General features: G+C 45.3%; 3 protein-coding genes across 5 annotated transcripts in view; 2 read left to right on the top strand and 1 right to left on the bottom strand.

The window, feature by feature from the left end:
- LOC306913619 (RING finger protein 17-like) overlaps window positions 1–1056 on the top strand; it is a 53621-nt gene extending 52565 nt beyond the window's left edge. For all 3 annotated transcript variants that reach the window (XM_079490406.1, XM_079490404.1, XM_079490405.1), the window contains 2 exons: window positions 279–403; window positions 816–1056. In XM_079490406.1, the coding sequence (XP_079346532.1) occupies window positions 279–403; window position 816 (126 nt within the window). In that variant the 3' untranslated portion in view covers window positions 817–1056. The remainder of the gene's footprint in view (window positions 1–278; window positions 404–815) is intronic.
- A 5890-nt stretch (window positions 1057–6946) lies between these two features.
- On the bottom strand, window positions 6947–8587 carry LOC306913651 (tetratricopeptide repeat protein 39B-like; the record flags this gene model as incomplete). The annotated part of the gene is made up of 1 exon (XM_079490438.1): window positions 6947–8587. Exon 1 carries the CDS (start codon window positions 8486–8488, stop codon window positions 6947–6949), a length of 1542 nt encoding a protein of 513 aa, XP_079346564.1. The 5' UTR covers window positions 8489–8587.
- A 1695-nt stretch (window positions 8588–10282) lies between these two features.
- Window positions 10283–11956, top strand: LOC306913844 (tetratricopeptide repeat protein 39B-like; the record flags this gene model as incomplete). Its single annotated transcript, XM_079490654.1, has 1 exon — window positions 10283–11956. The coding sequence occupies one exon, from the start codon at window positions 10283–10285 to the stop codon at window positions 11954–11956; it is 1674 nt and encodes a 557-aa protein (XP_079346780.1).
- Window positions 11957–14006: the final 2050 nt, after the last annotated feature.

Below are 14006 nucleotides of genomic sequence, written 5' to 3'. Positions count from 1 at the left end.
CAAATGCAGATAATTTTGCGGGTTCTTGACATGAAAATGTTATGAGAACCACTGACATAGAAACACATGGGTTTTTCAAAAAACTGTCAGGTTTTAGAAGACTGATTTGTAGAATCGTCCTTGGGTCTAAATGGGTTTTAATGGCTGTTGGTAGGGCGTTCCACGTTTTAGTGGCATAGCGGCAAAATGAAACGTAATGGCCGTTTGTCCCTCCTTTCCTCCTGTGCATGGCCCCTCTTTCTTTCCGTGCATGGCCCTTCTTTCCTACCGTTCCCCAGGCCAGAGAGCCAGAACTGACGGTTCTGTTGTATGCTGAGAATGGAGAGCTGGTCCACTTACCTCTGGTGAACAGACTCCTGGCGGACTTCGACAGAACAGAGGCTGCACGCCACGAAGAAGACTGGTGCGTTTTGGTTCATGTCATCAAAGACACTGATATTCATCCCTAGCCAAGAGGGACACAAGCCACACGCACTCAAACAGTGTTGATTCCGCCGACTAAAACTATTTTACGAGAAATGTTCGTCGACTACTAATTTCGTCAACAAATAAAAACTAGACTAATATGTTAGGAAGGGAGAGATCCAGTATAAGTCATTTTACACTCACGACACGTCGCAGCGCGACGCATTGTGAGCTTGTAGAGCTTCCTGGAAACGCCACTGCTGTAGATGCTCGTGTTACACGATAAGTGGTAATTCAAGGGTTGTGCGTGTGTGGCTTGTAGTACTCTTCCTAAAAGGAAGTTGTTCGTTCTTCTGTATTTTACCACGTCTTAAATTAATCTATTGATGATATCTTCCCCTCTCTTCTAGAAACGTGCAACAAGAAGTTAATCCTCATTGATGATGTGTATCTGTTATTTTGTCTACAGATAGATTTAATTTTATGTATCTTTATGTTTTCCTCTGTATATAAGTATACAGTGTGTGTATAGTTTATTTTCATCTTTTAAATATTGAACAAAAAATCTTCTGTTATCTTAAACATTGTTCCAAATGTTTGTTTTCTGTTAACAACAGATTAAAAATATCGGTTTTGTTGATTGATGTGGAATGTTTTGTTAGTTTTTTTCAGAGCTTCTTCACATTCAAAAAGCTAATCAGATATGTAATAATGTATTCTGCATAATTGTTTGATGAACCCTGCCACTGAATTGCTGTAGTACAACAATTTAATTTATTTAATGTATTTATTTAATTTAGCAGACGAACAACACATGGTAATACATCAAATACCTGTACATACAAATAGTCATCATGAATCATACGTAACCTAAGAACCTAACAGTGGAATATCTATATAATTAATCTATGCGTATATACTATAGAGTGCTACTGTACATGTAGGCTGACCCAAAGTTGAAACAGTTGCCAGGGGGACATCTTTGGGCCTGGGGTCCTCATCGTTGGATATGTTGTTCCCACAACCAAGAAGAGTATTTTACCCTTTACTGGAGGTCGTAGGCCCTAAAATGACCCCATGAGGAAGCGTTGACCTTTACTGAATTGCAGTTTCAGTTCATTTGACCACCTAACTTCAGATTTGGGCACAATTACACCATTGCTTCAGTTTCAGTTCATTTGACAACCTTCTTTCAACTTTGGGCACTTTTACATGTAGGCTGACCCAAAGTTGAAACAGTTGCCAGGGGGACATCTTTGGGCCTGGGGTCCTCATCGTTGGATATGTTGTTCCCACAACCAATAAGAGTATTTTACCCTTTACTGGAGGTCGTAGGCCCTAAAATGACCCCATGAGGAAGCGTTGACCTTTACTGAATTGCAGTTTCAGTTCATTTGACCACCTAACTTCAGATTTGGGCACAATTACACCATTGCTTCAGTTTCAGTTCATTTGACAACCTTCTTTCAACTTTGGGCACTTTTACATGTAGGCTGACCCAAAGTTGAAACAGTTGCCAGGGGGACATCTTTGGGCCTGGGGTCCTCATCTTCTCGGATATGTTGTTCCCACAACCGAGAAGAGTATTTTACCCTTTACTGGAGGTCCTAGGCCCTAAAATGACCCCATGAGGAAGCGTTGACACCCTAACATGTGGTCTTTAAGTGGTGGGCCTGGGGTCATCTTAGTGGCTAGGAGGTCCAGTGAAAGGCCTACATACTCCCAAGATGGAGGAACAACATTTTACAATCTGGGAACCCTAGGCCTTTGTATGGCTACAGGGCGACTGGTTCAATCCTACCCTAAATCTAGGCCTAAGACGTGACACCTCAAAGTGGGGTACATTGCATCCACTGGTCAAGCCAAGGGCCTACCACTCCACTCTCTTGATATGTTCTTTCCCAACTCTCCCCACTCTCTTTCCCTGGACCTTCTAGCCCCTAGGATGACCCGATGCCCACCACTTAAAAACCACATGCTATGGTGCCCAAATCTGAATTTAGGTGCTCAAATGAACTCAAACTGAAGCAATTCAGTAAAGGTCAACACTTCCTCCTGGGTCATTTTAGGGGCTGGGACCTCCAGTAAAAGGCCTAAATACTCTCCAAGAGTTGGGGAACAACATATCAAGAGAGTGGAGTGGTAGGCCCTTGGATTGACCCAGGACCAGTGATTCAATGTACCCCACTGAAAAATAGCAGATCTACAAGCTCGTAGCGTGGCACTCTGTGCCGCACTACGAGCTTGTAGATCTGCCCAAAGTTGAAGGGCTTCAACCTTGGGTACTGGGTAGCTGAAGTTGAAGCTCTGCCCGTCAACTTTGGGAACTTTTACAGTATGTCTACATAAAATGCTATCTAAGTTGAGCCTATGCATACGTCTGTAAGGTTGAGGCTAGGGCAAGTGCTGCATGCTAAGATGGGAGTCTGAAGAGGTGGGTTTTCAGACTACGGCGGAACATTGGGAGTGAGTCTTCAGTTCTGATTGCAATGGGAAGTGCATTCTGTAGTTTTGGAGCCAGAAAGGAGAAGAGCCTGGGACGCATGGAGCGTTATTGTCCCGGCATACAATCAATGTTCTAGGGAGATAATGCATCGTACAATGGTGTTGTATTGTGTGCTGAAAAAGTAACTACCGGTAGTCTTGTGGTGTGGTTACTCTGGGCCAGGGGTGGGCAACTTTGACGATGGAGACGGCCACTATATTTCCACACTCACTCCAGAGGGCCACATTGCATATTACTGTCGTAGCAAAAATAGCCGATCTACAAGCTCAAAACGCGTCGCAATGCGACGCGTTTTGAGCTTGTAGATCAGCTATTTTTGCTATATTTGAATTGAAAACCTGAAGTTTAATAATGTTTTGCTATTTTTGAGTGGTGTAAACCACTCCTACAACTGGCTTTGTTAGTGCAGAAAAAATGAGCATGGTTGCTATGTTCATCCTGTTCACCCGGGTGTGATTCTCCTACAACTGGCTTTGTTAGTGCAGAAAAAATGAGCATGGTTGCTATGTTCACCCTGTTCACCCGGGTGTGATTTAATTACGTCAGACATGATTTAATTACGTCAGACAGGCTATATTACACCACTCAGTTCACACGGGTGTGATTTTATTTAAATGTAATCCTGAAAAGTAAACTTTTTATTGAATTTCAAATGCATTTAGTTATAGTTATGTTAACTTTATGAACTGTTAACATAACTACATTGGACACAAAAAGACTAACATTTGAATACTAGTCATTAAGTACTAGTCATTTAATACTATTAACTACAGTATTCTGATATTAACATGCGGGCAGCATTAAGTGAAGGTGGGGGCCGCATGTGGCCCCTGGGCCTGCTCTGGGCTGGGGGCCGCATGTGGCCCCCACCCCTGCTCTGGGCTGTCTGTGGACAACTCTACCCAGTGTTGAAGTAACTAGTCTTGTGGTGTGGTTACTCTGTCTGTGGACAACTCTACTCTATCCAGTGTTGAAGTAACTAGTCTTGTGGTGTGGTTACTCTGTCTGTGGACAACTCTACTCTACCCAGTGTTGAAGTAACTAGTCTTGTGGTGTGGTTACTCTGTCTGTGGACAACTCTACTCTACCCAGTGTTGAAGTAACTAGTCTTGTGGTGTGGTTACTCTGTCTGTGGACAACTCTACTCTACCCAGTGTTGAAGTAACTAGTCTTGTGGTGTGGTTACTCTGTCTGTGGACAACTCTACTCTACCCAGTGTTGAAGTAACTAGTCTTGTGGTGTGGTTACTCTGTCTGTGGACAACTCTACCCAGTGTTGAAGTAACTAGTCTTGTGGTGTGGTTACTCTGTCTGTGGACAACTCTACTCTACCCAGTGTTGAAGTGGATCTACATGGTCCATCATTGAACAGGAACGCTGTTCAGAATATATAGTCATGAATGACTTTCTATGTAAATAACTTCCACTTGTAGACAACGGTTTGTAGACAACAGTACAATATAATTGTACAACCCCGTTTTTACTTGTCCATTCTGTCGGACCATACCTTCAAATTTGTGGGAAAATGTCAAAAATCTATTTGCCTAGCACTCCCATTTCCTGGATGACAACGCCATTTACCCAGTCCTGGGATATAAGATGGGTTAGGTCGTCGCAGATATTTTTTTGTCCCCACTCCTTGGGCTATTTGTTTTGTCACTGTATATTTTGCACATACATGAAATGTGTTATCTGTATTTTCCCATCCCACAACTACTGGGAGCTGTGAATGCCAGAAGTACGGCACTCGGGGAGCAGTTAGGGGGAAAGTGTCAAAAAGGTATTTCTGCAGTCCGTTATTTCCAGACTGGTGTTCTGCCTGTTGTATGTTGCGATGTAAGCTAATTAAATACATTTTAAGTCAAAGTGCCATGTCCAATTACACTATTGATTTAGAGCCTATAGGCTACTGTAGTTATATACAGGGGTGGAAAAAGTACTTAAGTAAAAATATCAATGAATTAGACCGTTCCTCACCCAGGAGTCAGCCCAGCTCCTAATCCAGACAACAGTCTTGTCAAAACTTGACTATTGTAACTCCCTCCTTACTGGCCTATACCGGCATGTGCACTTAAGCCCCTCCAACTGATCCAAAATGCCGCAGCTCGCTTGGTCTTCAACCAGCCAAAATTCTCACACGTCTCCCCCCTTCTCCACTCCCTCCATTGGCTCCCGGTCGCTGCCCGCACAGAATACAAAACTCTGATGCTGGCATTCAAAGCAACCAAAGGCATGGCTCCCCCATATCTTACAAGTATGATCGTACCCTACAAACCCTCCCGCGCACTCAGATCAGCCAATGCAGGGAAGCTGGAAGTACATTCACTAAAAACGCCGGGACAACGCTCCACATGTCCCAAACTCTTCTCCCTTCTGGCTCCAAAACTATGGAATGCACTCTTCTATCACCTTTACAATCAGTGGAACGGCCGTGTTTTACAATTGTATCAGTTGAACGGCCTAGTTTTACAATTCTATCAATCGAACGGCTGCGTTTTACAATTCTATCAGTCGAACGGCCGCGTTTTACAATTCTATCAATCGAACGGCCGCGTTTTACAATTATTTCAGTGGAACGGCCGCGTTTTACAATTATATCAGTCGAACGGCTGTGTTTTACAATTCTATCAATCGAACGGCCGCGTTTTACAATTATTTCAGTGGAACGGCCACATTTTACAATTATATCAGTCGAACGGCTGTGTTTTACAATTCTATCGATCGAACGGCCGCGTTTTACAATTCTATCAGTGGAACGGCCACGTTTTACAATTCTATCAACCGAACGGCTGCGTTTTACAATTATATCAATCGAACGGCTGCATTTTACAATTCTATCAGTGGAACGGCCGCGTTTTACAATTCTATCAGTGGAACGGCCGTGTTTTACAATTATATCAATCGAACGGCTGCATTTTACAATTCTATCAATTGAACGGCCGCGTTTTACAATTGTATCAGTTGAACGGCCTAGTTTTACAATTCTATCAATCGAACGGCTGCGTTTTACAATTCTATCAGTCGAACGGCCGCGTTTTACAATTCTATCAATCGAACGGCCGCGTTTTACAATTCTATCAGTGGAACGGCCGCGTTTTACAATTCTATCAACCGAACGGCTGCGTTTTACAATTATATCAATCGAACGGCTGCATTTTACAATTCTATCAATCGAACGGCCGCGTTTTACAATTCTATCAGTGGAACGGCCGCGTTTTACAATTATACCAGTCAGACGGCCTAGTTTACTCTAGTGTATTTTTTTCAGTTTTTCATGGGTTTATGAGGTGACAGTACTTCATTAGACCCCTTGGTGTGGTTGTTAAGTGCAATGATGTCTCCCCTTTGTATTTAGAGTTTCTTCCTGGAGACTGAAACCTTGACAGTCAAACAGCGATATAGTGACATCACACTATCATCCCCTCCCCTTTATCATAAAACAACAGCTGTGGGTGCGGCTTCAGTTCAGGTGGATCACCACCCATCACCACCCACCAGGCAAACTTAATGAACTGGTGGGCGTGTCCAACTGTCCACATAAAAACGATAGTTTAACAAATACTGTATACTTTCTGAAACAATTATACCTCCTTATATACCAAAATACCATGGCAAAAGTCACGGCACTCCGTCTTTAAAGAAGTGAGGCGCCGCTCACTTCACCCTTTCCAAGGGCACATCGGCTAAACAAACAAGACGGAGAACACCGGACCCTATACGGTAGCTTATACATTCCTTTCATGTTTTATGTCCTGATGAATATAAAGTGCAATGCTACAATGTTGGTGGTGTTTGAATGGTTTCGCAACTGCTGAGGAGACCCCCGGGAAAGACCAAGGCGCAGTTGGAGGAATCACATCGACTCACATGGCCTTGGAACGCCTCAGGATCCCCCCAGCAGCAAGTTACTAATGTTGCTCTGGAGAGGGAAGTCTGGAGCTCTCTGGTGGAGCTGTTGCCCCCGTGACCCGACTACCGATAAGCGGTTGAAGATGGATGGATGGAAACCCATTCTACCAGCTAAGTGGAAATTGAGTCAGGCCGGTGACTCGTTGAGGCAGTTGAGCGTCGCATGGATTCTGAAATGGAGCCTGTCCTCCATGCAGTAGTTTTTGTAGTTCACCTTGGCTTTCTCCATGTGGGCAGTAGCCTCGGTGACGTCTCCCCGCTGTTTGCAGAGTAAGCCCAACTCAAACAGAGTGAAGGGAACCAGATAATGGTCATGCCTGATTCGATGCTCACTGGACAGCACCTGTGTGAAACACTGCTCGGCCTGCGGGAGTCTGTCCAGATGTTTGAGACAGACGCCTTTCAACATCTGGACCAAACAACTGTCATCTGCGTGGAATTCTGAAGGGGTGGGGTCGCCGCGCAGCGTTTCCTCCGCCTTCTCTACGGTGGCGAGGAGAGCTTTGGTGCAATCGGCGCTCTTCCCAACAATGGAGTAAGTATTCCACATATACATCACCTCCAGTGCAGGTATGACAAGTCTAACTGGCTTGGTCGCGTTGTATCTTCTGGATTTCCTGATAGCAAACTCTTCTGGAGGTATAGCTTGGCCCGCGACACACCGCTTCAATCCCTTTACCTGCCTGAACAGATCCACCAGGTTCTCTCCGGTTCCCGCTACTTCGTCTTCTGACATCATACTGAGAATCACTGCTTTCTGGTACAGGTAGATAGCCTTGGACCATCTGCTCTCCTTACACAGACGGTCAGCATACTGGTAGGCCTGCATCCAATTCTGTTCGTAGGAATGACACCACATCAACTCCCAGTAACACAGATGATGGATCTGTCTCCATTCCTGTTGGGATCTAATGCATTCCTCATACCCGGACATGGCCTTCTCAAAGTTTCCTTTGATTGCTGCGATGCGAGCCGAATAGAAGAGAATCATTGAGCTGTTGGGATATTTCTGTTGGCAAGGCTCCAATAAAGCTTCAGCTTCCGCAAGATCGACTTCTCCTGTTCCCAGTATCAGAGTGGTATACGTGTGGTAGAAGAGCAGTGTCAGAGTGCACAGGACCGATGGCAGAGTGCAGCTAGATGCTACATCTCTGAGCTGAGACAGACCAAAGTCCCTGTTTCCTGAGACTCCGATGAACTCCAGCAACCTCAATATCCTCTGAGGAAGGAGATATAGGATCAGGTTGAAGGAGCCGATGCCAAACTTGACTCCACCCTCAAACTGTCTGAACAAATCGGAGCTCCTGGCTTGAGCCCGAGTGGCATTCATCGATTTCTGGCAGTCCTTGTAGATCTGATAGCTCGTTCCGATCTTAAGTCCTCCTTTGATAAAACTGACCATGTTCTCGTCCTGTACAAAGGTTAGCGAAGCCTTTTGCAGCAAACACTGAGCATAGCATATGTCGGCGTGCATCTCGTCTTCCCGCGGGACGGGCTGATTGGACACGAGACTGAAGAGAGAACCGACGATGGAGTTTCTCTTTCGGAACCTCTGACATGTGTGTAAAGCATCGTTGATGGTCACCATGGCGATCTGTATGTCTTCGCGTTCAAACGTCATGGTGGCCTGCATCACCAGGATACTGCTGTACCCCAACGCGTGGTACATGCTGTCTCTCCGCCGCGGTTTGAGCAGGCCCAGAGCCTCCGAGAACTTGTTGTTGAGGACCAGATCGAGTGCACACTGGGTCTCCTGAATGGCCGAATGCAGATCCACCTGCTGACGGGAGCCGGACATCTTGGCACCTGGACGGTAGTCTGCCTCGACAGAGTCGGCTTTACCTACTTGTGCCATTTCTCCCAGGCCAGTCTTCACATACCGATAAACTGTACGTATTCTACCTTACATAGGCTGACCAGGCTTTGGTCTGACGTCACACGCAACGCAAACCATTGCTTAGTAACTAAGCAATGGTTTGTGTTCGAGTCGGTCGGAACACACGGTTGTTCAGAACCGCCACAAAAGGCCTCTCTCTGGGCTCTGGACAGGGCCCCTGCCCGGGCTCCATATATGAAGCTGGCTTGTTCTGACATCACAAATATGTTATGTAATCTGCATAGACTCCATATTTGGGCATGCCTGACAAAGAACTCTATATGGGCATAAATGGGACACATACATAACTAATAATGCACTCTGTTGAGTGCCAACTTGCGCTAGGCACACAAGGCCATATATGGCCTACTTGTGTGCCTAGCGCAAGTTGGCACTGTGCACAAGCAGAGCGAGCAGTTACTGCTAACCAATGTCTATTACAACTGCTGTTCTAAATCCTTTAGAGTCTTTGTCACTATTGGGCAATTTTTTATAGGGTTTTCTTGACCCTACCATTAACATCCTATGGCAGGCAAAAATGTCAAACTTCCCTTTTGCTTTAAGTAGCATGTGACATGTCAAACTAGGGGGTCATGATTCTGAATCCATTCCAAGCGTTAGTTTGGCACAAGATACACTCCTTGGGCTAAAAGCAACCATAGCCACGTGCCCAAATGTGCCCAAAATGTGCTGACCTCATCACATTTGTCATGACGTCTATGGCCGTTTTTAGCCCAAGGAGTGTATTTTCAGAATCATTTGACATGTCACATGCTACTTAAAGCAAGAGGAAAGTTTGACATTTTTGACATTTGTGCCTGCCTTAATGGTAGGGTCACAAGAAACCCCTATAAAAAAATTGCCCAATAGTGACAGCCGGTCAGCAAGTGGATTCATGAATGTATGTATATAGACAATATTTTAGGCCAATAAAAAAGACTATATACCAAATTTCCCACCCGTCCACCTCGGCTGCCAGACTATTACCTTTTACCCACCCAACATCTAAACATATCTTAATTGACATATACTGTATACATACCATACAACAGCCAATTAGGGACCACCGAGGACATACATACCATACATACGCAGCCGACCACAGTACTTGCACGCTTTGCTTGCGCAAGTATTAACTGGGTGGGGCACGCATTTCCAACTTGCATCGTTCCAAATAGGCCAGTTCCCAACGTGCCTACATCTGGAATGTGGCATCCTTTAAGAGACAAATCTGTGCAGATAACATTGTCCAAATTTGAAATGCCAGCTTCAATCACATACTGACAGGAGGGACTAATATTATTTTTTGGCACTGGCCATTATGTCCTGGACAATAATGGGAAATGTATAACATGCCTGCCCACATTGGCGTTGAAAGCAATGCATGGTTTCTGTTGAGTGTGACGTCAGACCAAAGCTTGGTCAGCCTATATAAGATACTATGTAGTGTGAGGACAGACCTTCAACATGTGGTAACTCAATCTGCCTGGACACTGAAGACAGATCGATATCACTATGACACATGTCGACAACAGTGCCTCAGCTGTGGAGGACCTTGTTGAAGAGCCACTACCTGGCTCCTGTCGGATGGACCTGCATTCGGCCATTAAGGAGACCCAGTGCGCAATCGATCTGGTCCTCAATAACAAGTTCTCAGAAGCTCTGGACCTGCTCCAGCCATGGCGGAGAGACAGTATGTACCACGCGTTGGGGTACAGCACTATCCGGGTGATGATGGCTAATGATCACGGAGAACTCCAGGTTGCCATGGCGACCCTCAATGATGCTTTAGACACATGTCAGAGGTTCAGAAAGACACACTCCATATTTGGTTCTCTGTTCAGTATTGTTTTCAAACAGCTCAACCCACAGGAAGAGGAGATGCATGCAGAAATCTGCTATGCCGAGTGTCTGCTGCTAAAAGCTGTGCTAACATTTCACGATGAAAACGTGATCAGTTTGATCAAAGGAGGACTTAACATCAGAAGAAGCTATGGGATCTTCCAGGACTGTCAGAAGGTGATGAATTCCTCTGAAGATAAAGTCAGCAGCTCTGATTTGTTCAGACAGTTTGAGGGTGGAGTCAAGTTGGGCATTGGCTCCTTCAACCTAATGCTATCTCTTCTTCCTCATAGAATATTGAGGTTGTTGGCGTTCATTGGATACTCGGGAAACAGGGACTTTGGTCTATCTCAGCTCAGAGAGGTGGCATCTAGCTGCACTCTGCGATCGGAATTGGGCACTCTGACATTGCTCCTCTACCACACGTATACCAACTTGATAATGGGAACAGGAGAAGTCGATGTCGCGGGAGCTGATGCCTTACTGGAGCCGTTGCATCAGAAATACCCCAACAGCTCAATGTCTCTCTTTTTCTCGGCTCGCATCTCAGCACTCAAGGGAAACTTTGAGAAGGCCATGTCTGGGTATGAGGAGTGTATTGGATCCCAACAGGAGTTGATACAGATCCATCACATGTGTTACTGGGAGTTGATGTGGTGTCGTTCCTACCAGCAGAATTGGACACAGGCCTACCGGTATGCTGACCTTCTGTGTAAGGAGAGCAAAATGTCCAAGGCCATGCATGTGTACCAGAAAGCAGCGATTCTCAGTATGATGTCAGAAGATGAAGTGGCGGAAACGGGAGAGAACCTGGTGGAACTGTTCAGGCAGGTAGAGGGGTTGAAACAGTGTGTTGCGGGCAAGTCTATACCTGCAGAGAAGTTTGCTATCAGGAAATCCAGAAGATACAACGCAACCAAGCCAGTTAGACTTGTCATACCTGCACTGGAGATTATGTATATGTGGAATAGTTTCGACATACTTGGGAAGAGAGCCGATTTCACCGAAGCTCTCCTCGTCACCGTGGAGAAGGCGGAGGAAACACTGTGCAGCGACCCCGACCCTTCAGAGTTCCACGCAGATGACAGTTGTTTGGTCCAGATGTTGAAAGGCGTCTGTCTCAAACACCTGGACAGACTCCCGCAGGCCGAGCTGTGTTTCACACAAGTGCTGTCCAGTGAGCATCGAATCAGGTATGACCATTACCTGGTTCCCTTCACTCTGTTTGAGTTGAGCTTACTCTGCAAACAGCGGGGAGACGTCACCGAGGCTACTGCCCACATGGAGAAAGCCAAGGGGAAGTATAAACATTACTCCATGGAGGACAGGCTCCATTTCAGAATCCATGCGTGCAACGCTCAGCAGCCCCAAGTCAACGAGTCACCGGCCAGCACACCACCATCTTCTGGATACTTCTAAAACAAATAGACCTTTAACCCATTAAGACCTGAGGACGATTCTAAAAATGTCTTCTAAATCCTGACAGTTTTCTGAAAAACCAATATGCTTCTGTATATCGTTGTCTTTAACACAGTAGTTACTGCGAGAGTGAGGTCTAGTCAACAACAACTCGGGATTCCTGTATCGCTGCCCTCCACAATCTTACATCAGGTTTTTGAGTTTTTGAGGGCTCTTTCCTGTTGTACTGTGAGGGTCCATGTCTCAGCTTCATAGAGCAGTACCACTCCACTGTGAGGGCCATGTCTCAGCCCCATGACCATGATGGGGTGTACTCGCCTTGACTTCCTCGGGCCAAGAGTGAACCCCAGTGCCTCCTCTCTGCCCTTGATTGCGAGTCTCAGTGCATGATCCATCGCTACAACGAACAGGAAGGGGGCCAGAGTGTCACTCTGTAGGACGCCCGCTAGAATCTCAAATTATTTGGACCTTGGGGGTTTGGACCTTGGCTCGATTCTTGCTGTCTGTTGTCTTTAAAGATGGAGTGCCCTGATTTTTTTCCCACCCTAAAACATGTTCATCAGGTCTTATTGTTATATAAGGAGGTATCATTTTTTCAAAAAAGTGTACAATATTTGTAAAAATGTTGTTTTTATGTGGGCACGCCCACCAGTTCATTAAGTATGCCTGGTTTGCCTGGTGGGTGGTGATGGGTGGTGATCCACCTGAACTGAAGCCACACCCACAGCTGTAGTTGTATGATACAGGGGGATGGGTTAGGGGAGGGGCTGATAGTGTGATGTCACTATATTACTGTTTATTTAATTTGCCCAGTTTGACTGTCAAGGGTTCAGCCTCCAGGAAGAAACCCTAAATACAAAGTTAATACACCATTGCACATAAAAACGACTCCAGTGTGTCTAATGAGGTACTGTCACCCCATAGACACATGAAAAACTGGAAAAATACAAAAATTGTGGCACTCCATCTTTAAGATAGTCTCTCGAGACGGACTGTTGACTTGCGTTATATTTTTAGATTGCACTTTTCCCCAGGTACGTATATATACGGGACCCCCCCCCCCCCCCCTTGGGGACGTAATATCCAGACTTTGTCCTACACAAACATTTTACGTCATAGTCTCTGTAGAAATATACATAGTGTCTATTTTACATCATGATAATGTATTATGATAATAGCGCCCCTCACACAGGTGTGATTTTTTAAATTCTGTATTTGTAACGACAGTAGGCTAAATTTAACTATTTCTACATCACAGTATTGATACCTTTATTTGAAGTAAAACAATTAGTCTTTTTTTCCACACCACTGCTGATATCCACAGCCACAACTATACTGTACAAAACATTCTGATTTCTTTCAGGGGTAGACCTACACTGTACATACAACTACAAAACATTCTGACACGGGTATAGGCCTATACATACATACAACTACAAAATGTGATGACTAAACTCAACCGTCAGCAGCTATATGTTTAGTTTATGGCCTCCTCTCCCACTCTGTGTCCTAGCCCCGGTCCAGTGTGTTTAGCGAGTTCTCACTAACAACGCCCTCCCTGCCAGGAAAGCCTCTGTTGCTCACGGGTGAAAATTCCACTGCCGTGCGAGGGGTCCAACTTTACCAAAACTAAACAAAACTACTCCACTAATCACCAAAACAAAGCCTGTGTTGTGTTGGTGAAAGTCTATTCTCCAGGCTGGGAAGCCTCTCAGCGCCCCAGCTTCTCTGTATACAGATCTACCTCTACAGATCTGGTCAAAGGGTAATTTTATGTTGACCAGATCTGTAGAGGGCGCTCTAAATAGAATTATTGTATTTTATTTTATGCCCCAAAAAAGTACAGTATATTCTATAGAGAAGCTGGGGTCCTCCTGAGAGGCTTCCCAGCCTGGAGAATAGACTTTCACCAACACAAAACAGGCTTTGTTTCGGTGAGTACAGACGTACGTGGTTTAGTTTATTTTTGGGTAAAGTTGGACCCCGCGCACGGCAGTGGAATTTTCACCCGTGAGCAGCGGAGGCTTTCCTGGCAGGGCGTTGGTGAGAG

Source organism: Electrona antarctica (assembly GCF_951216825.1).
Source record: "Electrona antarctica genome assembly, chromosome: 21".
In the NCBI taxonomy this organism is placed as follows: domain Eukaryota; kingdom Metazoa; phylum Chordata; class Actinopteri; order Myctophiformes; family Myctophidae; genus Electrona; species Electrona antarctica.
This window is presented reverse-complemented; position numbering and strand designations above follow the sequence as displayed.